Source organism: Uloborus diversus, chromosome 1, assembly GCF_026930045.1.
Source record: "Uloborus diversus isolate 005 chromosome 1, Udiv.v.3.1, whole genome shotgun sequence".
Lineage (NCBI taxonomy): Eukaryota > Metazoa > Arthropoda > Arachnida > Araneae > Uloboridae > Uloborus > Uloborus diversus.
This window is the reverse complement of record NC_072731.1, coordinates 238596674-238620991: the sequence shown is the minus strand read 5'-3', so window position 1 is coordinate 238620991 and position 24318 is coordinate 238596674. Positions and strand designations below refer to the sequence as shown.

Sequence of the window (24318 nt, the reverse complement as noted above, 5' to 3'; positions counted from 1 at the left end):
GATGTGACGTCATAGGAAAGATATTGAGTAGATTCTTGCTGTATGCATGTGGGAAACAATTTTAAAGAATTTAGTTTTCAACTGTAAACTGTGTTGAGTTGTTTCCTCAATGTAATTTATGCATGCTTTTTTGATATATTTGATCGCGTAGGGAGATAGGGAATGCTATTTAAGTGTGAACTCTCAATCATTCTCTTATTGTTTCACCTCTTGTTTTACTATGTTGTGACTGCAGTTCAATGTTTTTCTGAGGTGCTGAGATTGTGCCTGGGAGCTGTGTGCTCCGGAGTTCCACGTAGTATAGTGGATTCTTTTTAAAAGATGTAGGAAGTTTTGTCATTGAGCCCAGCCAGAAATGCGGGCATGTTCCAGTTGTTGCCTTGAGATGAGTTTTTAAGTGAGGGATTTTCTCTCTAAAATTGAGAGTTTAAATCAAGTTGTTTTTTTTTTTTTTTGCTGTGAAAAGGCCTAACAAACAGGACCATGGAAGGTCCACGCTCAAGAGCTGGATTAGATGTCCGTTGGATGGATGGTTCCTGTTGTCCAGGAGGACAGGTTTCTTTTCTGAATTCAGCATGGTGGCATGAAATGGTCACGGACAATTTTGATATGGGATCCAAATTGGTGGATCGCGCCCTCACATGTTGTGCCAACTTTTAAGGAAGGAATAGCTTGTTTGGTATGAACTTTTTAACTTGTTCATATGAACTATTCTGTTTATGGCATTGGACTCAAGGTTGTACTTATATTAATCAAGTCATATAAATTTTACTGGAACTTTAAACGATACTATTTTTAAGAAATGTTTCCTACTGATATTTTTGGGGGGGATTTTTTATTCAATTGTTGGGGAATGTGAATTTTATTTACACTTGGTATTATTTCCATGTTTTGACATATTTATTGTTTAATAAAATGTTTATTTAATTGTTAAATATGTGTCTGTATGTCCTTTCTTCCCGAGCAGATCATTCCACAAATTTTCAGTTGGGTTTGTTAGCTTAAAACCTGCTTTTAGTTCTTTGAACTTCGGGTTTTGATTGAGCTATCAGTTTGAATTGCCCAACAATAAGCAACCATACAGTTGAGGCCAAAGCTTTTCATTTGCACAAGATCAGACTGTTTGCCCCTTTGTCTTAACCTAATTAGGGTACTATAATCATGACTTCATGAAGAAATTATTAATTTGGATTTTCTTTAAAAGTTATTGCTTCTTCATATTTTTAATTTAGTTGCTAAAATTGTACGTTAAATTCATTTTTTTATGTCGTATTATCCAAGGATTATATGAAATATTTTTTCTCCTTCAAAATACTTCAAAAGTACGTTTTTTGTAGTCCCCGTATAATAGTTTTCTTAATAACCCCACTTTCTCGAATAAGGCAGGTTGGAACCGTTGATATTCGTTTAAGCGGGGCTGACTGTATTATGTCATGCATACTTTTGGAAATTTAGTATTAAGCTTAGAGAGAGAAAATGCTCTGCCTGTCAGCAGTCTGTAAGAGCTGCAGTCTTGAGGGAGAGCTATCTTCGACGTGCTGCCATCCCGAACGGGTAAAAAAAATATTTGAAATGAAAAAAATCGGATTCTTAACTTTATTTTTAGAATAAACTCACTTCGAGGTTGACAACCTCTGATATAAAGAATGATGAACAAAAATACAAAGTTGTTTTTTTTCTTTTTACAAAAGTAGGTTTTTAAATTCCTATATTTCGTCTTCTTAAAATTGTATTTAAAAAACAAAAGTTACCATAAAAGCAGAATTCTGTGAATTTAGGGAATGAAATTCTTTCAATTAATGGAAAAACCGCGTATATGTAGCATGTTTTATGCACTAAATCAAAGTGGTTCCACAAATGCAAGCATACAAATGAAAGTAAATCATGAAAAACAGCCTTAGAAAAAAAAGAATTTAATATGTAAAATGAGAAACAAAAACCATATTAAATAAATTTGAGTTATTTGTTAGAAAGAGGAAGGATACATTGGCTTGTTTTCTCTATAAATATGTTTGACATTATGAAAATATTTTTTACAAAAATTTCAGATTCATTTTTTACAAATGTTGTATATACACACAGAAAAAAGTAACAAATGGGAAATGTACAAGTTGCATGAAAACGTGGAGCACAATTAAGATTTCCCTTGTCTTTGTGCTGTACGAGAGACAGTGGACATGCCATCACTAAATTTGGTTTGGAACAAAACATTTGCATTGCTGAACATTCCGTCTTTCAAAGAAACAATAATAAACTGCAAGAGAAAGTTAAATTAGGTAAAAACATGTTTGTTCAAAAAAAGAAAATAATGAAATAAAGGAGAAAAAGTTTACAGTCAGTATCTGACAAATATCAAGAGAAAATTTTAAAGGAGCAAAAAATTTTCATTGTTTCCAGAAAGAATTAATAAAAATGTATATGAACCTGAAATTAAAGCTAAGGGCTGTCCAGTGTTCATAAATAATATTATACTTTTCTCTAACATTTTTGAACCCCATCCAACCTGCGTCACATTTAATATTATTTCCTACCATTGTTTGTCATGTTATGTTTTTTATAAGCCTATTTCTGTGAAAGGGGGTCAAGGGTGATTCTGTTCTGATTTTTTTTTTCCAAAGTATGTCTTAACTTAAAAAACTAGAAATGGAAAAAAAAAAAAAAATCATGAAAGAAAAAAAAAATCAGAAAAAAAGATGAAGTTACTCTTTGAGCTTTTAAGAACCCCTCCCTATTCAAAACCCCTTTAAAATCCTTGGTTTTCAGACAATGCCTATCATAATATGGTAGACTCATCACATGTGTTTCAATTTTCATCTGCCAAATGCTACATGTAAACATTAAGGTATGTTTTTAAAGACTACTTTATTGATCTATCAGAAATACATTCATGTATATTTAGCTATTAGCAAGGGGTGATCAAATGAAAAGGTATGAAACGACATGAAAAATGAAACAGTTAAATATTTGCATATTCCACCATGGGAGAATGTAGCAAGACCTCAGGATGCCATTGGAGGCTCCGACTGGGATTGGAGCATGTGCAGGCCCCCGCATGCGCAGGAGAGAGCAAAGAGGCGATTCACGAAAAAATGTCCCGTGCATAACGCTGTTTTTTATTTTATTCAAGTAACTATTAATTAAATGTAGGATTAACTGTTATGCTTTGATTGTATATTAAAGCATGTATTATTCCCCAACAGTATTATTTTGTGAAGGCTTTGGTTAGCTGGAAAAAATAAAAAACTTAAAGTTATGCACAAAAAATTTTTTCGAGAATCTCCCAAAGGCTCTTATAAAAAGCGGCGTCCAAATGATGCGGCAGTCCGTATGAGGACAGGATGACAATTCACGTTGCGCAAAATTTGACGATTGAGGAGCAGTGAAGTGTTATTCCATTTCTGACAGTGGAAGGTGAGAAACCGGCAGTTATTCATCGGCGGATGGTGACCGTTTAAAGGGAGAAATGTGTCTCTGACAAGTCTGTCAGAAAATAGAGTGCCTGTTTTCATGTAGGCCGTGAGAGAGACCAGGCCAGGCAAACCTTGTCATCAAGTGCGATCTCATTGACAAGGTGGACGACCTAGTGAGAAGTGATCGGTGTGATTGCGAATGTTGGCGCTGAAGGTGGATGTCAGCTATGGAACCGTGTGGACAATTGTTCACGCCAGGTTGCGATATCGGAAGGTGTGTGCCGCTTGAGTTGTGCAGCTTGTTCATCAGTGGTATCGTTGTGCTCAGGCCTATGGTGTATATTTTGAATAAAGTCTACATTTGTACCCACCGTGTCGTTTTTGTACCTTTTCATTTGATCAACCCTTGCTTATATTAAAATGCAATTTAATATGATGTTTGGGTATGCATGTCAAAATTTTATTTAGGCATTTATTGTCTGGAAGGTGCAACAAATTTCTGAGATTTTTAGAGCCTTGATACATACAAATTTATGTGTGAATGAATGCATAAATTAAACTAGGAATTCAACTTACGAAAAAGGATAAGATATGGACGGAAAAAAAAAAAAAAGAAAATGATGTGTTGCACACACATTTTAGTAAAATAAGATATAAACTAAGTCCCAAACAGTAATGGTTTTACAAAGAAAAAAAAAACGTACCTGAGATTTTGTGAAATGCATTCTAAGCATTTTGCCAATATTTTGTGTGTGTGATAAATCCAATGCTGCATCAACTTCATCCAAAATATAAATAGGTGCTGGTTTAAACAGTAGCAATGCCAAAATTAAAGATAATGCAACAAGAGATCTGGAAAATAATGTTAATCATTTTATACAACCTTATCTAACTTATAAAGTAATTAATTATTAATAATAGATTAAAAATCTTCCAATCAATTAAAAAACATGGACCAAAATATTTTATAAATAAGTTTTGATGACATTCAGAAGGATGAAAGAATATTTTACCATAAAAAATACAGTAAAAAAAGCAAAGCTCAAAGAAAAATACAGGATTTTACATAGAAAAATATAGGACGTTAAAAAGAAATAATTTTTCAATTTTTGATTTTGTCAAAATTTACATATTGGTTTCTAATCCTTAACATTAATTTATACTCAAGTCTCTTTATGAAGAGAATAAATTTCTCGAGAATTATGCATCAAAAATTTATTTACTAAAAAAATTTGGCAATTAACAAATCAACATCATCCTAAATACTTCAGCACAGACTTTTACTCCATCATTTTACAAACGCTGATCAAAAATTTTAAAAAGCGCCTTGTTGACATTTGGTCAATCATTACCAAGCATTAGCACTTTTTTCAATGGCAGTTCAGATTTTCTTATACAGTTCATAATTGCTGTATCAATTTCAGTTGCTTTTGCATGAAATAACATTTCAGTGCCAATATAGACCTGCAGAATTTTGTTGGATTTGTTACTCAAAAATCGAATATGAATATCCAATTGTTTACGATAGGCTTCATTAAAAGTTGCATTCTTCTTGCATAAACCAGTTTTCATCAATTCCCGTTGTTAAAAAAAAGATTTAGGACAAATTTAGATTTTTTTAATGTCTGCGTTTGACTGAAAAAAAAAAAAAAAAAAGACAACCAGCACTTAAAAATATAATATGACAAATATAGGACTTTTTTTTTTCAGTTTTTCAAAAATATAGGAATTATAGGACGGCTGCAACCACTAAAAATAAACATGGAAAAAGGGACCCTAATGTTTTATTTTTTGTACATGAAACATTGTGGAGAAAAATTAAAAAAAAAAATGCTAATAAGGGCCAATCTTAAAATAATAATAATAATAAAATGAAAAAAGTCAAATAAAATAATACCCTCCCAGTGTTTTCCAGGTGTACTCTTGACTCTTGCAGAATGTTTTTGGACAAACATGACAGTAAAGTATTTTAGATATAATATAAATTAAAATAAAAACTGAAATTATAACCAAGAATAATTTTTAAAATCATATTTTAAAAAAAACTTTAAAAGCAGACAACTATTATTCTGTTAACAATTTACAATGAATATTTGCGATTTAAAGACAAAAATTTTGCCATGTGAATGTAATTTCAACTATGTTGGTAAAGTCTTCGATTCCATTCATTAAATGAAGTTTACCATATTTTTTTCTGCACCAATATAACAGAGAATATTCTTAATATTAGGGCCGCTGAGAGCCCTTATCAGTTTGGTCGCCAGGCTCTCCTCCACCCCTAAAACTATCCGAATTTATACTACTCCGATTCTGGGTTGAGTATCCTAAAGGGACTGGCCCTTAATTTCCGACCGGGCTGACATAGCCTCTTGCCGACCCTACTTAACACTACTAAACTTTTTTTTAATCAAACATGGATGTAAGCAAACCTTTGTCCTCCACTTAGTTCATTTAACGATTCTTTCACAACTCCTCCAAACGATACTTTAAACTCCAATCCATCTAAAGGAGTTTTCCCAGGCAAACTTTTAAGAACTGCATCTGTCCCAGGCAATAAAGTACGGAAGATTGATCCAAAATCCTATAGGATTAATGACAAATATCTGAGGTTAGCACATATCAATTTAAAGAACAGGGAAAAAAACTTTTGTCATAAAAATTATATTAATTAGTAGCAATAATTGATTATAAAATTACCACAGCACTGCATTTTCTATAATTTTGTTTAATTATTAAAGGCAGTGGTTGGAAGTAGCGCGCTACAAGTAGCGACGCTACTGTAGTAGCTACATTTTTGAGTAGTTTGTAGTGTAGCGCACTACTTTTTAAAAGAAGTAGTGTAGTGAGTAGTTAACTACAAAAAAAATGGTAGTTTGTAGCGATTTCTGGAAACTACTTTTAAATAAACTGAAAAAAAAGAAAAAATCAAGGTTCAAACGAATTTGACTGGCACAAATTTTACACAAGTACATCAGCGGATGCAATGAGAAATAAGACTCATAAAAATACGAGCTGACCTCAGGCATTTCATTTTGACGCCATACGTTCTATCTGTTCGCCGCCATTAGTTTACCGTCGCAATTTTCTTATTTCACCAATATTTATATTGAAAAACGCACTTATTTTCGCGAAAGTGAAGATATCGGTGATTTCGCGAGTTGAAAATTTGGTAAATTTTATGTGAACAGACCGAAGATTGAAAAACAAAAATATTTTAGTGAGGCTTAAATTTGCGACAGTATTTACCAAATAAAAAGAAGCTACTGAAACTGTTATAGAAAAGGATGAAATTGAACTGTTCTGGAGGACTTACAATAAATGCAAGCATTACATGTATGAGAGTATGATAACGGACATTTTTCTTAGTGTCTTTTGATGAGCTAATTTATCAATCTTTTTTTGTTCAATCCTCTTACGGTGTGTTTGTGTATTGGGGTGTCCCCCCCCCCCCCCCCCGAAAAAAAAAATCGAAAGTTGATTTTTCAAGTCGCACACTCTCTTATATTTTATCCTTTTACGTCAAAAAAAATATATATATATATATATATATATATATATAATTTGAACAACGGCAACAAATGCCGATTATGTCGGAAAGAGTGAATCAGCACTTGTGTAGTGCTAAGCCAAATTAAAATAAATTGTTTTGTTAGAAACTCAAAATTTCTGTTGATAAAACGTTGCTCCTATACCCCACATGTGCACCACAAAAATATTTATTCAAATTTCATTTAGATATCTCACACGTGGCCTAACATTTGTAATTTTCTTCAAACAATTAAGTTTTTGATACATATTTTCAGATATGTAAGATTTTACGAAATTATTATGCTGAAAAATATAAACAGTAAAGTAGAAAAGTAGGTAATTAGCGTTAAATATAAATTTTTGTTTTCCTGCAATTTTTAAGTCTCCCACATAGTACTCAAAGATATGGATTTTTTCCAGGTTGAGTTAAATTTTTCATTTCAAATATATTATGTTTTTATTATTCGTTTGTAATTGTTGATCTGTAAATGTGTTCGCCAGTAATTTTTGAACTTGATATTCTATTTAAATTTGTATGTAATTTTTTGAAAGATAACTGAAAAAAAAAAAAAAATTTTTTTAAATAAAATTATAAATTTTAGGTCAAGTGTGGCATATCTAATGTTTTTTAATTTGAATAAATGTTCTTGTGGTACATGTGGGGTGTTGGGTACAGGGACAACGTTTTATCAAAGGAAATTTTGAGTTTCTAAAAAAAGTTTTTTTTTTCTTTTTTTTTTGATTTGGCCTAGCATATACAAGTACTGTTTTACACTTTCAGGTGCAAGTCGGCACGGGTTACCGTTGTGCAAATTATATGAGGCTTTTTTCACGATTTTTTTGACACAAGAGGAAAAATACAAGAGTGTATGCGACTTGAAAAATTGACTTTCATTTTCTGAGGGACAACCTATTGTGTATGCTTTGTATTTACTACTTATTTTTTGGAAAGTAGCGAAGTAGCAACTACATTTCAAAAGTAGTTTGTAGATGCTACATTTTGAAAAAAGTAGTTGTAGTTGAAGTTAACTACATTTGTAACAAAGTAGTTGTAGTTGTAGTTAACTACATTTGTAACAAAGTAGTTGTAGTTGTAGTTAACTACATTTGTAACAAAGTAGTTGTAGTTCGCAACAAAAAAAATGTAGTTTTTCCAACCACTGATTAAAGGAACAAATCCATTTAATATTTCAACATAGAGGAAGGGTAGAAATAAGATTTTACATCTAGACTTCATGATGACAAATGGGATACATTTTCTAATCGTCAAAATGAAACATCGAGGGGCCATTTTTAGCAAATCAAATACATATAAGGGTTTAACACATTATGTAAATAAAGAAATAGCAAACATGCAAGAGACTGGAAGATAATACAGGTGAACTCAACACAAACAACAAATAATCAAGAACTTGCTTATATTAGCATAATTCCTGAAAACCATGTGAATACAAAATTGAAAAAATAAAGAAATGTAATAATATTTAAAAAAGAATTTATCAATCTATTATTACTAACACAATAATTCTAATCTCAAAGCTACTACATTTACAGAAAAATTTAACTTGTTTCCTAAAATTTAATAATTTTGGAAAAATATTCTATATTTTGTTGCTTTTTAGGTCAATTAAATTTTGCCATTGGCATATATTAATGTAAATTGCTTTATGTCTTTTATATATGGGTATTTTCTGTCTGCATCTTATGACTTTAGATGACAAAGATTTCTTCAGCATTGCTATAAATATTAGGCTTGTAAATGTTACCCGAGTTGTTCCAGTGAAATTTTTGGCATCATCATCGCAATTTATACTTTTCTCTAGATTTGTTTCAAAATATTATTTGCTGTTAGGATTCCCGTAGTTTGAAAATCTGAGTCAATCTTAACAAAAAGTTAAAATATTCTTAGTTTACTGATGTTTTAGGAAAGAATATTATATGGAAGATAGTGCCTAAAATAAAGGGAAAGTCATTTTCATTGTAAAATTTTTTTACAACATCTTAAGTAGTCTTTGGAAGAAGGCCGCTGATACAAAAAAAAAAAAAAGATATGCGGTAACCTACAATGGAAGATAGACAGTTTTACCCCCAAGCAAATTAAAATGAGACAAGTGTTAGGGGTTTCATTCCCTACACAAAAAGTCTCAAGATACGCTTCTTGAGGAAATCATGCAGAATGGTGAATAATTTCCAAAAAACAAAATTACACCATTCAATTGCAGTATATGACAAAAATAGAAGCTTGGGGGATAATTTACTAAACCAATTCACACAAGAAAAATGTTGATGACACGAGAAAGATACATTTTACTTCTAAAATACTTAAACATGAACTTAGTTAAAGGTTCTAATCACAATTCAAGTAAAGAAAAGTATGTCAAAAAAAATCTAGAGAACTGGAAAATTTGAAATACAAATTACGAAATGTAACATAACAAAACATGTAGAAAAAACAAAGACCTTGTTAACTTTCTCACAGGCATGAATTACAGCAGATTTCTTCTTTGCGTCAAGTTGTTCGATCATAAGCTGGATTGACTTTTTGTCTTCCATGACTTCTTCTCTCCTTGTCATGAGTTTTTTATACTGAAAAACAACATAAAAGTTAAGTTTTTGGAAACTTAACGATATTCTACTTTTTTCATACTTGAAATAAAAAAGTTGAATACAGAAAGTACAAGCAAGGTCTGCAATTTAAATAACACTTAGATGGTAATCAAATTATTCCTTCAACATGACATTAAGTGAGAGTAACTTAATAAATTGCATGGACAATTTTTAATAATATATCCAGAAAATAAAAATATTATACAGAACCAAGTTTATCTTTAGGAAAAAAAAAACACATTCACCAGAACAAATATATTTTAAGAGAGCAAATGTATTTTAACATCATATATAAAGGCATCACTCAATTGTCAAAACAGAAATCAAAACTAATAAAAATTACTTGTTCCTCCACTTCTCCCAACATATTCTGAGCTCTAGTATTCACATTTTTTTGTAGTTTTTCTTTCAGTTCCTCAAGTTCTTTTATCTGACTTGCAGCAGCTTTGGGATTAAGAGACTTGAAATCATATTCAGAGTTTGGGGTACCAAAATATTTCACCTGACCTTCAATCCATTTGTGTTTATCCAAAAGGTATTTTTTCTAAAAATGAATAAATTAACAAATCAAGATAAAATTACTAATAAATTGATGCACACTTATATGATAAAAAGTAAAATTTTTTGGTTTTCTTCCAGAATAATAACTTAAAAAATGTTTCGGTTCAAGTTTGTATCACTACATGTCATTATTAAAATGCATTTCAGCGATAGGAAAAAAAAAAGTGTATACAAACTTGTTTGTTGATCCTATTGATAACAATAACAGCATTCACAATCTTACATTACAGAGTTCGATGAAAAATAACATATTTCGCAAAATTCAGAATTTGTAAAAGGAGGCAGTAAACAGTTTAAAATTAGAGATTGCACTCAATGAATTTCAATCATATGTAAACATTGTTGATACTTTACAAAAAAATCCTTCAGAGCAAATACAAAATTAGCAAATAATTGGACACAAATTTTCATGACCAATTCATAATTTTTCTTGTTACTTTTCTGATAAAGTTTCAAATGCATGACTTTCGCGAGACTTATGTGTCTTTCATGACCTGGGACATCCTGTTAAGGCTTTATTTGATGGATAACTTTTCAAGCATTTGTTTTTGTAAAATAACTTTTTTTTCACCATAATGATTCAGCTAAGCACCATAAGTAAACTAAAACCGAAAACAATAGGTAAAGGGGATATGCCAAACGCCAATAAAATTTTTGGAAATGATCAATGATGCAGAACATTGGTTGCCCAATGCGTTTGATTATTTTGAGTAATTTATACTCTACAGTAAAATAAAGTAACAAACACTTCAGTCTTTTAGATCTTCACTAAATAATAAAGCTCAAAGTCTCTCGGTCCGGATCTCTCTCTGTCTGTGACACGCATAGCGCCTAGACCGTTCGGCTGATTTTCATGAAATTTGGCACAGAATTAGCATAAAGGTGTGAACCTCGAAGCGATTTTTTTAAAATCCGATTTTGTTCTTTTTCTATTCCAATTTCAAGAACATTTTCATGAGCAAAATTATCATAAGACGGACAAGTAAATTGCCAAGTTATCATAACCTGGAACCGTGATGTTGGAGAGCCAATTGGCAAGAAATTCATCATACATTATTTGTAAATATGCAGGCGAACCAAAAAACCTCTTAATTTTCTACTAAGGGCAAAGCCGTGCGGGTGCCACTAGTAACTGTATAAAATAAAATTTAAATTTTAAACTGTAATATAACTAAAACAAATCACATAAAAGTTTAGAAATATGAATGACAAACAGTGAGCTACAACTTGATTTTCAATTTTAAATAAATCAAAGCTAGATTTAAAAAAAAAATCACATCTTTATCTTTACTAATAATAAAGCTGAAAGTCTCTCTGTCCGGATCTGTGACGCTCATAGCGCCTAGACTGTTCAGCCGATTTTCATGAAATTTGGCACAAAGTTAGTTTGTAGCATGGGGGTGTGCATCTCAAAGCGACTTTTCGAAAATTCGATGTCGTTCGTTTTCTATTCCAATTTTAAGAACAAAATTATAAGATGGACCAGTAAATTACGAAATTATCATAACGTGGAACCGTAACATGGGCACAAACCAATTGGCAAGAAAATTCACTACACATTATTTGTAAATATACAGGTGAAGCAAAAGACCTTTTAATTTTCTATTACGAGCAAAGCCGAGTTGGTACCACTAGTAACATAATAAAATACTAACCTTTTTTTTGGCTTCAACAACGTCACTTCCACAAATTTTTATATCATGCTCCATTTGTTGCATTTGCAATTCTGCATTGCCAATTTTCTTCAAAAAACCTTCTTTTTCTTTATTGATTTTACTCAAGTCATTATTGTGACCTCGTAAAATAGCTTTCTGAGATTTTATTTCTTCACTTTTTGCAGAAACAGTCTCCTATAAATAAATATATATATATATATATATATATATATATATATATATATATATATATATATATATGCATATTTTTTAATTAATTTTGTGAAATGTATATCACACAATGGCACATTCAAATATCAAAGGGTAGGAAGAATACTGAGAATTTTATTTCTCTAACAGCAGAAAGTGAATGTTTATTTCAATGAGGGGGAGGGAATTCATAAAATATGTAACAAAGAGCATCAGAATTTTCAAGGTATGTGTGAAATTATAGAATTTCTAAGCAACCAGGCATTGATGTCTTTAGTTTCATGTAATGAGCCATCTTTACACCAACAGGATTGGAGGAGGTGGAGGAGGAATTGGATTGAATAACAAGTACTGATGTTGATAAAAACCAGATAGGTATGGTAGAACTCACTTATAACAAGCGCTGATTAAACAAGAGCCCAGATTTAGAAAGGAAATTGGAAAAACTTGGTTTGATCAAGGTGAAGCTTATGAGAGCATAACCGGGATGAAAGTTGCAAATATTTACAAGCCAGAAATTTTTTACGTAGAAAAGAGATGTGTCCGAAATTTAGTATTTAAGTAAAGTAAAGGGACGGAATACAGCACTTTTTACTGAAATAAAACTTCTTTTCTACTTAAAATGCTCAAAAATAGAGAATATGAAAAAATACAATTAAAAATTTAAATGTTTTTTATAAAACAAAATAACATTTTATTTTATTCAAGAATAATTTATTTTAAATCATTAGGTAATGAGTAGCAGTTTTCTCTTAAATATAATAACAAAATACAAATTAAATAATTATACCCTCTCCCGCCCCCTATTATCTCTACTTCCACATCCAAGTCACTGATCATATATGAGGGATGTTTTTTAAAGTAAGTATCATCTTGAAATTAAAAAAAAAAGTACAGATAGAGCAAAGAAATTTATTGCACAAAAATCTACTACCCTTACGCTATATTTTTGGCATTGCTCCCGTGATTATCCAAACATTTGTCATAGCATGGTACAGGTTTTTGTATACCCATTTGTAGGAAGTTGCCGCCTTATAGTCAACCATGAGGACCCATATCGGGCTTTGACTGGGACTTTTTGAACATCCTCTGGACCAGGTTGTTTGGTTTAAACCATGTTGGTTAAATGGTTTTTTTTTAAAAACCAAGCAGTTTTTTTTTTTCGAAAATGGTTTTTGAAAATTTATCGTTTCCCCCCAAATGTTTTCATAAATTTTACATATTATTGCTAAGAGTAAAATCTAATTGATGCAAAGAAACTAGCAAACCTTTATAGATAAATTACAGATTTAATAAATTTAGAAACATATTTTTTAAGGTAATGCAAGTTTGCTAAATAGTTCTTCTTCTGTTTTTTTCTTTTTTGAAATCAATGCAGCTTTGCTGTTAGTACATCTTCATACAAGGCAGACCGACTAAGTTTTTCTAAAATTACATGGAGAAAAAATCTAAGTAGCTCTTTTTTTATTAATTCAATTATTATTTTTCAGTCTTTTGCATTTCAAAATAGTCCAAAAAGCACATTTCAACTAAAATTTCATTTGCTACCTAATTTGCTTGATTGCTTAAGATTTATTATGAGATTATGAAAACAGAAAATATATATGTAACTCGGTGCTCATATAAAAAAAAAATTAATAATAATGCCAAATTTTCACCTTTCAAAAAGCTTTTTTTTATCCCAATATAATAAAAGAAGTCTCATGTATGAATGGTGAAAGAATCAATAAACAGTAATTTTTGTGAGTCTTCATTAGAAAAATATAGTAAAAAAGTTTTTACAAACTAAGGCTTTTAATTATTTATTTTTCTTGGGAAAAAAAATTGTTTTCCTAAATGCAACCAGGAGAAATGTCTAAAATCAAAAACATAATGATTTTTAAAACATTAAAAATCAATTGAACAAAAAAATGTTCTGAAGATTAAATTTTGCATTTTTCCAGAAAATAATAACAAATTATTCCAAAAAAAAGGCACATTTTGCATTGTTTTCAATAGTTTGCATTGCAATTAACATCCAATGCTGTTTCCGGAAACTTAGGTACTTAAAAAGTCTTGTGTACTTCCATCTTGGGAATGACCAAATATGGCGGCTACGTCCAAACATAAGATATTTTTTTGAATTTGTTGCATGAAGACAATCAAAAAATAATGAATCTTCATGAAACAACAATTCAGATGAAACGTTTTTATCACATTTGCGTCCAAGGCAGTGAGAATAAGATTAATTTTCAAGAACAAAATTTTTCATTTCTCAAGAAAATTATGTAAAATAATAATAAAAACAATTTGCAGACCATTTTGTGTTATTTTCATTGGTTTGCAATTGAAGAAAACATCCAATTCTGATTTGTTTTTGGAAAATTAGACATTTTAAGATTGTGTCTACTTCCATCTTCTGAATGACCAAAAACGGTGACTACGTTTCACACGTAGCTGAAATGACTTTCCGATTTAAAAAAAAACGATTTTTTCCGATCGACCCTCTTATTTTCAGGTTGTGCTTCCGAAGCAGTAAATTGTCTTCTTTCTTGTTGAGTTTGTGCATAATTCCTGTTCATCAGAGGAATTTTTTTCTTGGGAACAATTGAGGGTCAAAAATGGCGACTGCGGAAGTTTTTTTGGGTTGCCACTTTTTTTATTGCCAGCATCATCTTGCCTCAAAACTTTTACATTTTTTTGCAAGAAACATCGATAAAAATGAAGATTAGACCTCATAGAACAAAATTCCCTGGGGAAAATTTTTTTTTGGAGCATATTTGGAAAATTTCTAAAAAAGTGCTTCAAAGTTAGCGACAAAAAATAAAATCCCGAGAATAAGTGATGACCGAGACGGACTATAGTTGGGGCATAAATAACCTTGCAGTGCTATAATGCTGCGATTAGGATCTGCGAAGCCTTCACAATGCTGCCAGGGTAGATTTGCCTCAACTATAGTTTAATTTGTGAAGTACAGAAGGGTTTGAAAATTATATGCTGGTCATCACCGGTGTAATTACTTCGAGACACATACATCTGATAATATTTTTAAGTTACTGTAGATGAAAAGAAATAACAAAAGCGACGACGATAAATGTGAAGGGCTTGAAGCTAAACTAACCTCAACATAAACAATTTCTCTTTATGTGCAGAATGTTTTTTAAAGTTTTTTAAGTCAGGGATGAAAATGACGATGCTTTTTGGGTAATGAGCATTCCTCGAAAAACAGTATCACAGATCAACATTTAGAAAATACTATACATAATGAAAAGATGTCACAGATAGCTTAGAGGTAGAATTTTAAGGTACAAAACCAATTTGCTTAAATTTCAGATTGTAATGCATTGAAGTAAAATCAAAACAAAGTCTTAATAACAAATCAAAAAGATCGTTTGAAAGAAAAAATGAAAATGACTAAAAATTATGTTGCAAGAGATAAATTATTTTTTGGAAATAGCTTGAATGTTTGAGCTTGAATGTTCATAATAGAATAAAATGCAGAAAAATCAAAAATATTACTTTAATTAGTTTTCTTTCTTCATCAATTTCTTGCAGCTTTTTCTCCAACTCAGTGACATTTTTAGAATGTTCTTCAATTTGCTCTTCAGTAGTTGAAATGCTTTTAGTCATACTTTCCATATCTCCTTTCAGTACACTCACTTCCTAAATATTTATAACATTAGTATTAATATTTGTTTTGACAAGGTTTCAAAAATGAAGTTACTATGCAGACAGTTATTGGGGGTAACGGACCTTTCAAAAATACCTTTAATAAAGTATATCCAGAACAGAAAATGACAATAAAAAAACAAACCAATCATGAGCTGATCAAAATGCTAATAAAATTTGAATATCTTCAAATACATTAACTATACAAGTCACAATTTAAGACATTGTGGATTTGAGGAGACACATTTTAGATTAGGAAAAATGGTAGGTCAAAAATATACAGTTGCATTCATGTATGTCACAGTACATATATGGAACTGAAATCTCAAAACAAATAAATAATAATGTGCGAGTTACAGGCATCTGTTGGAACTAACGTTAAGAGTTGCTTTGGAAAATATCACAGTGCTTGCTCAAATTAGAATAGAGGTTAGAGCTTTTATTCAGTGAATAACTGGTTACTTTAGTATGCTTCCATTTTTTACAGAAGACAAGAAGCTAAAGTAGGCAAGTCAATTTGCTTGTTTGTGTTACACATCTTTAACCTTTAAGAACACGGACGGTTTGAAACAACATAAGAACACAGGTGGCATACTCCGTACGCCAGCATTTCCTAAAGCTTAACTATCAACTTTTAAAGATTTTCCTATTTAATACAATGTCTAGTAATGTTATAGAAGGAGCAAAGATGAAATTGACAGACGTACAGGATTAAAATGAATACGATCACAATATAGTAAAAAATGATGATAACCTTTAATTTGCGAATTTCACAAATATAAAATATAGAAAAATTGTTTTAAAAAATGTATACACATAAATGATATTTTAGTCGTTGAGAGAACTCGTTGCTATTTGTTGAACAATTATTGCAGCTCTCACAACTGTATTTTGTTATTCGTATATGTCTTGTGCACAGGTGCACAGTGAGGGGGGGGGGAGTTAACCCGCCCCCCAGAGGGTTATGTTTTTTAAAAATATTCATAAAGGTTTAACTCTTAAAAAAAAGGTGAATGCACGAAATTAATACGCTATAATAATAATATGCATAAATAAGCTATACTAATCATGTGTAGACTTTATATCTTAAAACCAAACAAAAACAGGAGGTGTACAGAAGATTAGAAAACGGCAGGTAATGTGAGGGACAATTGGAAAGAAATGTGCACTGCAGTTTCCCTTCCAGGAATTTCCACCACACAGGAAATATAGAGGAGGTGTCACTTGACAAGTCTGGAGAATAGGGTAGGAAGTGTCTTTGACATTACACACAGGATTAGCTACCCCCCCCCCCCCAGGAAACTCCGAGAGTGTCGTCTCAGCAATACACTAATAAGAGAGGACAAAAGAACAGGGAGGGAAGCATAGAATTTGAAACTCGGACATGTGACTGGGATTCCTGGTTCATTTTGTCCTTGGGGCACTGAGTCCAGTTAAAACCGGCAGCAATTTATTTGCAAGACTTCTTACTTTCCATTAAGCTTTCCAGCATTCAAAAATATAGCTTTGAAGAGCAGATGAAGAATTTTTTTTTCAACTGGTTGCTTGAGAGACATCTGCAAGAAAACTGACATCTCGGTTCACTGCTGCTTTTTATTAGTCTGACCAAAAGAGTTTTATGAGTTCTTGCGCAATTTTGCATTATATTGATGGATATTAGACAATTCTTCGGTAGCCATTCTTTGGCCAGCCTGCTCCTGCATCATGTACAAGCTCTACGTCAACTATTTAAGATAAGTTTTACGTTTTAAAACTTTTAAGCAATAAATTTTTTAAAATAAATAATATTTAAAGTGATATACATAAGCAATAAGTTCTTTTTCATTTATTAAAAATTTAGCTGTAACTTTAGCATTGCTTGCCAAGAACGCATGTGCTTTCTATTATAAAATCAAAGTAACTTATCTGTTTTGAATCAGCAGAGTGAAAACCTTTCTGTAAAAACCTTTTATTCAACATAGAACACAACTTGCTTCTTGCAAGATACAGCACTGAACACATAGTGAAAAAGCAAAACATGTGGCTGAAAGCCAACAGTTGTAAATGCAGTTACATGTGCAGTCAACACCTGATTGATCCATTGACATCACATTTAAATTAGGTTCTAGTTCTTGACCAATCACATGTTGGCTACAGTTAAGATACTGAATCACTAACTTTATATAAAGAAATACTTACTTTAATTTTATATTTATTTTAATAGATAATTAGATATATTTATTATTTATTAACATGAAAGAATACTCTACATTTCTGTATTTTAAATTACTTTTTTGCAATATAGCAATTTTGTTTCTGTATTATGCTATGAGGAGTGAAAAAGAAAGTTTTTTTTCCTTTTTAAAATACAGTCAATGCCCAGTAGGACCCGGTACTTTTTTTCACCTTTCCCTCGGCCCTTCAAGGGAAAACATTTTTAAAAAATGTTTATAGAAGTGAATGAAAAAGATGAAAAAAGAATTAAAAAATTAACGATCCATTGAAAAAGGATTTTTTACTGGCGATTGATTTTTTTCATGAAAATAAAAACTAAAAATTCCAAATAAATGGACTTCTTTCATGCTATTTCATAAGAATGGAACTTTTAATTGGAAAGGGGGAGTCGACGGTGGTTATTCGCTCCAAATTTCTAGGTCACATTTCACATTTTTCAGCCGTCACTTAATCAGTAATCAGACACAAGAACACATAGCTCAAATATCGAGGGAAAAAAACTTTTGGGGCAGCTCCCCCTTCTCCTCTTTTGACCCCCCCCCCCTAACCACTTTTCTTGTGCACCAGCCACCTATGTCTTGGTTCCTGGTTTTTTTATGTATATACATTCAAGGATTTCTATGACTAACCCTTCTCCCCTCAAGAGGAAATCCTGGCTGGGCTAGTGCTTGTGCATGTAAAATTGGAACATTCACATGTGGTTTCCATGAAAAATAGTCAAAAAGAACATGCCAAAAAGGCAACTTTTAACTTTAAACACAAGTATGTCGCTTAAAGGACCTTGGAAAAAAGGGTAAATAATAGCCAGGGGTTGGTCAAGTGACTATTCTGAAATTCCCAGCTGCTTTTTTGTTGAGCTGCATACTCAGTACGCTGTCCGTGTTCTTAATGGTTAATGGCTCAACAGCCTAAACAGGCCTATGCCTGACAAAACTTATTTTACAACTTTTTTGGTGTAACATGCAGGAAGCAGCCTTCATTGAGGGTCTCAAAAAGCAAGCTTCACATTTGTATGTTTAACCAAAAACAAAAACTAGGAAAACTTATTAGGGAACTTAATGAGGGTCAGACAACAGATCATAACCATCACCTGACCAACTTGCAGTATTTGCAACACCAATATCTGAAACCCAATGCCACTGGGGATGAGTTTGGCTCCTGCAACTTGGCAAATTCTGAAAAACTATTGATGTTTTTTTTTTTTTAATATCATTCAAAAAAAGATAGAAAATACTTTTTTATATTATAACATGAATGGTTGATTTTTCTCATCTTTTTACATTTTTTTTTCAAATTCTATTCTAATATTATTATATATTAATCTTATTCCTTGCATTTTGCACCAATTGCTGATTTTTTTTCTTTGCTTTTGTATTCTTATAGGGAAGCAAGTCTTTAATTTTTCTAGTAAACAAATGACGTAGCAAGTGATTAATGGACAAGAACTTTTATTTATCACATTAAGAAAAGGTGGGTGCACACCTTCATAAGCATGCACAATTTCCTGCCATACTACATGGTACAAGCATGCTTGCACCATGGCATTAGAAGTCTGGCCTCACGTCAATTATTGCCTATTAGGAATTTGGCGACATATTAACTTTCTGCTGCCACTCTAGCTTTGAGCCGGACGAGTTAAATAGTTGAATCCCAATTCATGATCAATTTTATGTAAAAAAGGAATTTATTTTTCCAGAAAAGCAACACCAGAACAGCATTTACAGCACCAAATCATGCTTGATATATAGATAGATACTAGCAAAAATACTTGGCATTGCCTGGGTTAGCAATAATTATGAGAAACAATCGTTACTTGCATTTGTTTTCTGTTTCAAGTGAAAGAACTTAAAACACACCTTTTTGACGTGATTTAAAATCTAGCTTCTTCCTTACTCATAAAACTAAAGTAGCAGTAAGTAAAAAGAGCAAAATAGTATTCATTTAGAAACAAAAACACAAAATTTAAGCGTATACAAATGTGAAGAATTTCCGAAATATGAAATTAAACTTCACATGTTTAAAAAGATTTATCAGTTAATACTTATTTTTTTTTTACATTGAGTCTTACCTTCTCTGTATGTCTATTGAAGAACGAACTGTTTAAAAAAATGTAGCCGCGCGCCCGTGACCCCCTTAAACTTGCTTTAGTTATTTTGGAAAATTTCAATTATTGTGGGTTCTTGGTGCGATTTAAAATATTACCGAATTTGCGGAATTCGTTTTGGGATACCTTGGATAATGCTCCCCCTCCTTACTTTGTAAAACAGTATGTTACTAATTTTTGTTAAAGAGATATTGTCGCCATATGCTAAAATACTTTTGGTCACCATAAAATGGCGCTAAACAATTTCATCCGTAATGTTTCCAAAATAAGTAGTAAAATTTGGCGTTGGTTTGAGTTTGTGCACAAAGTTACATTAATGGAAGTTTTTGTGCTGTTTATGGATTTGCCTAATTTAGTTGCTGGATTATTTTACAGTAAAAAAAGTTTTTAAAGATTCTTTGATTGGCGATATTTTGTTTACATTCTGAAAGCTGACAAACATTATTACATAGTCTTTGGCTTCAAAAAACGCAACAGTTGATAAAACTGCCAAATGCATCCGCTACTGAAATCTTTCTACATAAATTTTGGCGAGGTTTCTGCTGTTAGATTGGATAATGATTGAGTGTCCAATCAGCACAAATTATTTTTAAAAAAACCAGTAATTACAATTGAAGTTCCGTTTAAATGGAAAATAATCAGCCAAATCTAGTTATTAGCCAATCTTGGGGAGAAAAGCGTTACTTTAAGATTTGACTTGAGAAAAGCCTCAAACAGTCAGAAGGAACACAAAAATATTCAACAATTCTAGCTTTGAACTGGGAGTTGAGATGATACACTAAAAAATGAATTGTATTGAGGAAAGCCTTCGAACATGGAACAAAAAAAGCCCATAACTCGTTTTTCATACAACTTAGAACTTTCTAACAGATACCATCTTCAGCAGAAAAATAAGCGCTTTCGATGGACACATAATTTTAATCTGTGCACATATTTTTTAATCGTCATATTGGGGCATTTATGCGAAAATTTGGACAAATTAGAATAAAAAATTAACTATCAATCGGATTTTTATCGAACTGGACTACAAACATCCCCAGTACCAAAAAGAACAAACGGTGAAAGTTTCAGCCAAATCTGCCGGGTAATTTCTGAGATCTTAGGGAACAAATTTACCAAAGTCCATTTTTATATATATAGATGATACGAAGAAATACATATACTTTGTTTTCACATAAATTTTTTTAAAGAGATAGAAAATATCTTCAATATCCAATTTTTATACTTTTTTTGATACAAATAATTTAAATTATAAACAAGCAATGATATTTTTAGCTGAAATACTAATTACAAAAAAAAAAAAAGAATCTCGTCAAAAAAAAATTCTATTCTTTCTTTAGGAATCAAATACTTCTGTTTTCAAAAATGAAATATTTCAGACTTTTTCCAGGTGTCTAAAAAATTTCTCCAGGATCTCAAGGTGGGTAGACACCAATACGTAAAAGATGCTGAAAAAATTTTGATCTTAAAAAGTGCTGAAGAATAGGTAATAATAAAAATTTATTTACATCATTTAGAGCCTTGTGTTTTTTTACGGATGCTGCAACTTTCCCTTTAACAACATCTAAAGCTTTCTGAGCCTGTTTATACTGTTCTTCATACATAGATTTAGCAGTCTTTTTATCCAGTTCTTTCATTAAAATTTCTGCATTTTTCTGTTTCTGTTGGCATTCAGCTAACCGCAAGTTTTGTTCCTCTAGAAAACAGAAAGGAGACATAGTGATTTTAAAGACATACTTTAAAGGTTTAAAATTAAAAAAAAACAATTTAAAATATCATTTAATAGTACAAATTGTAGTACCAATGAACAATTAATCAAAGTGATGTTTTATACACCATTAAACAATAGAATAGTGTGTTCTCAAAAAAATATTGTCTGGGCATAAATGATTTTTTTTTAAACATAACTTTGTTACAAATGTGAATGCATCAACAATCTGACAGATTCAAATTAGAGACAAAAATGAGCAGGTGCCACTCACAATTTTGCAAGTGAATGCAAAAAATATGTTTGTAAAAAAAAATTTTGAAAAAAAAAAAAAATAGAACCGACTTCAAAATTGCTCTAAAAAGTGAAAAATAATTTTATTCTTTAAACACCATCGATAATACTTTTAAACATAATTTTTGAAGTTGGCGCAAAAACGATCGATAAAATCTTTCACAGCCATAACTCAACTACAAGTATAAATTTTACCATGTCCAGTTTCTTCACTACCACATGCATTACGCATTAATGACAGCATATTTAAGTAGCGATATAAATGTTTCGTCCCTAACTTTGGATGATCTTTTGATAAAAATATGAACGAAGCATGGTTACAATGGATTTTACGTTTTGTTTTTGCGCCAACTTCAAAAATTATGTTTAAAAGTATTATCGATGGTGTTTAAAGAATAAAATTATTTTTCACTTTTTAGAGCAATTTTGAAGTCGGTTCTATTTTTTTTTTTTCAAAATTTTTTTATTTCATTCTTTTTAGTGAAAATGTAGATATTTCAGTAAAAGTAAGAAGTTGCCTAGTAAGAAGTTCGGTTCTATATCACTGTATTGCTTTAAAAAAGCCTTTATTCAAAATTATCATTACAATTACTATTAATGTTACTGTTATATGGCACCAAACTTTTATAACAATGAGTTTCATATTGTCGCGTAGATGAAGATAACGAAGACAATGGGAAAGCCAAATGAAGCGAATATTTGAGAAAGTGCTGGAACTTTCCAGACTTGGAAAGATACAGAAATTAATAGAACATTCGAGAAAATACGGGAAACAGTAGAAACGAAATTTTAGTAAAATTCACTTTGTCCTAGTCGGGATTTGAACCCGGGTTGCTCGTGTGGGAATCGAGAATTCTACCACTGAGCCACCGTTATCCACGGATGAAAAGTGCAAACTTCGCTACAATATCATTTTAATTGCATAAAATTTACTGTTTTTTGCCCATAACTTTTTTCTAAAGAACAAATATGGTCAAACAAAGTAATGGGACCTAAGTTGAGCCATCCCCTATCCATTAAAAAAAGAATCATCAAAATCGGTTCACTAGGTGAGACGCTATGAGTGGACAAACAAAAAAAAAACATACATACGGTATGAACTGATAACCGCCTCCTTTTTGAAGTCGGTTAAAAAATAAAAATAACAAGCTGCTACTACATTATTTTTCAATCAGTACAAAAACTGCTTGATTGAGATATGTACCAAGGAAAAGTTAAATTATTTTGAAATGAAAAACGATCAAAAAGGCTTTGTGCTAAAAACATGAATAAAATTAAAAAAAAGCAATGTAAAAAAGTGCAAATTGTCAAGAGAAATGCTGCAAATAACTATTTTAATGCTACAGCCCTTCATCTGATTAAAATCATAGATATTCTTCAAGCATCACTGATTCTTTTTATAATTAGTTTCTCACTCTGGTAACGTCTCTCTTTCTAAGTCTATTATGCTATTGTTTAGCCTTTTGATCTAAAAATCTGTCATTAAGTTACTAAAAATTGATTATGAATTGAAAGAGTTCATTGAAAAAGTTTGATTCCGGTACTGCACTTTTTCCTGTAAATAAGATCAATGACGTTTACTAATTAGAAGTCTCCTATTGATTGCCGTAGCATCTTTGGCATTTCCAGTTTTTCTTGTAACGGTCCTAGTGCGATATTTCTTGTCCTAGACAGCTGAGTGAGTATGAAAATCATGTTTAACATAAAGAACACACACACTTTGAGACTGCTCAGCATTGTTCAACCAGTCATTGTTTTTGTTAAAATTATTAGGAAATGTTCTTCAATCCAGGACCTTGATTTTTTGGTAGCTAATTACATTTGGAGAAGACTTTCTCCTAGCCAATGATTTTCTGCCTGTCTTTTTTTCCTTTAAAATTTAGAAACAATGCAATAATTGCTCTTATGTGTGTTATTCTCTCTCCATCTTTACTATACAGTTTCTGATTGGTTTTCTTTTTTTTTCTTTTTTGCACTTGTCAGTTGACTACCATTCCACATGTTCTCCTTTCCTGGTTGTATTTATCCCTAGTCTTGCATTTTGATTGGTCAACTTCTAATCTGACAAATTTAGTAGAAATCCTGGTACTTTTTGATTGATTTGGTGGCCTTTTTTGTTGTTTGTTGAGTTTTTGCACTGATGAAGTGGCTTTACTGTAGCTTTAAAAAAGCTATTTGTGCAATTTTCTAGACAATTTGATTTATTAACATTATGTTTTCATTTCATGTTTTGTATTTACCTTTACATAAGGGTAATTCCACGTCAATTCAACACAATTTTTGGCAAAATTTTACCTCACCCTCTCAGATTTTGATGAAATTTGGTACAGAGGTAGTGTTTACATAGACATAGAAAAATGTAAATTTTCTTTGAAAAAT

The 24318-nt window shown here is 31.3% G+C and overlaps 1 protein-coding gene across 1 annotated transcript in view; it reads right to left on the bottom strand.

Moving 5' to 3' along the window:
- Window positions 1-1956: 1956 nt before the first annotated feature.
- LOC129225957 (structural maintenance of chromosomes protein 2-like) overlaps window positions 1957-24318 on the bottom strand; it is an 82859-nt gene continuing 60497 nt past the window's right edge. Inside the window, exons 16-23 of the mRNA XM_054860517.1 lie at window positions 21446-21633; window positions 15470-15613; window positions 11762-11956; window positions 9889-10089; window positions 9399-9524; window positions 5840-5991; window positions 4115-4262; window positions 1957-2254 (exon numbers count right to left, since the gene is read on the bottom strand). Of these exons, the coding sequence (XP_054716492.1) occupies window positions 2135-2254; window positions 4115-4262; window positions 5840-5991; window positions 9399-9524; window positions 9889-10089; window positions 11762-11956; window positions 15470-15613; window positions 21446-21633 (1274 nt within the window). The 3' untranslated portion in view covers window positions 1957-2134. The remainder of the gene's footprint in view (window positions 2255-4114; window positions 4263-5839; window positions 5992-9398; window positions 9525-9888; window positions 10090-11761; window positions 11957-15469; window positions 15614-21445; window positions 21634-24318) is intronic.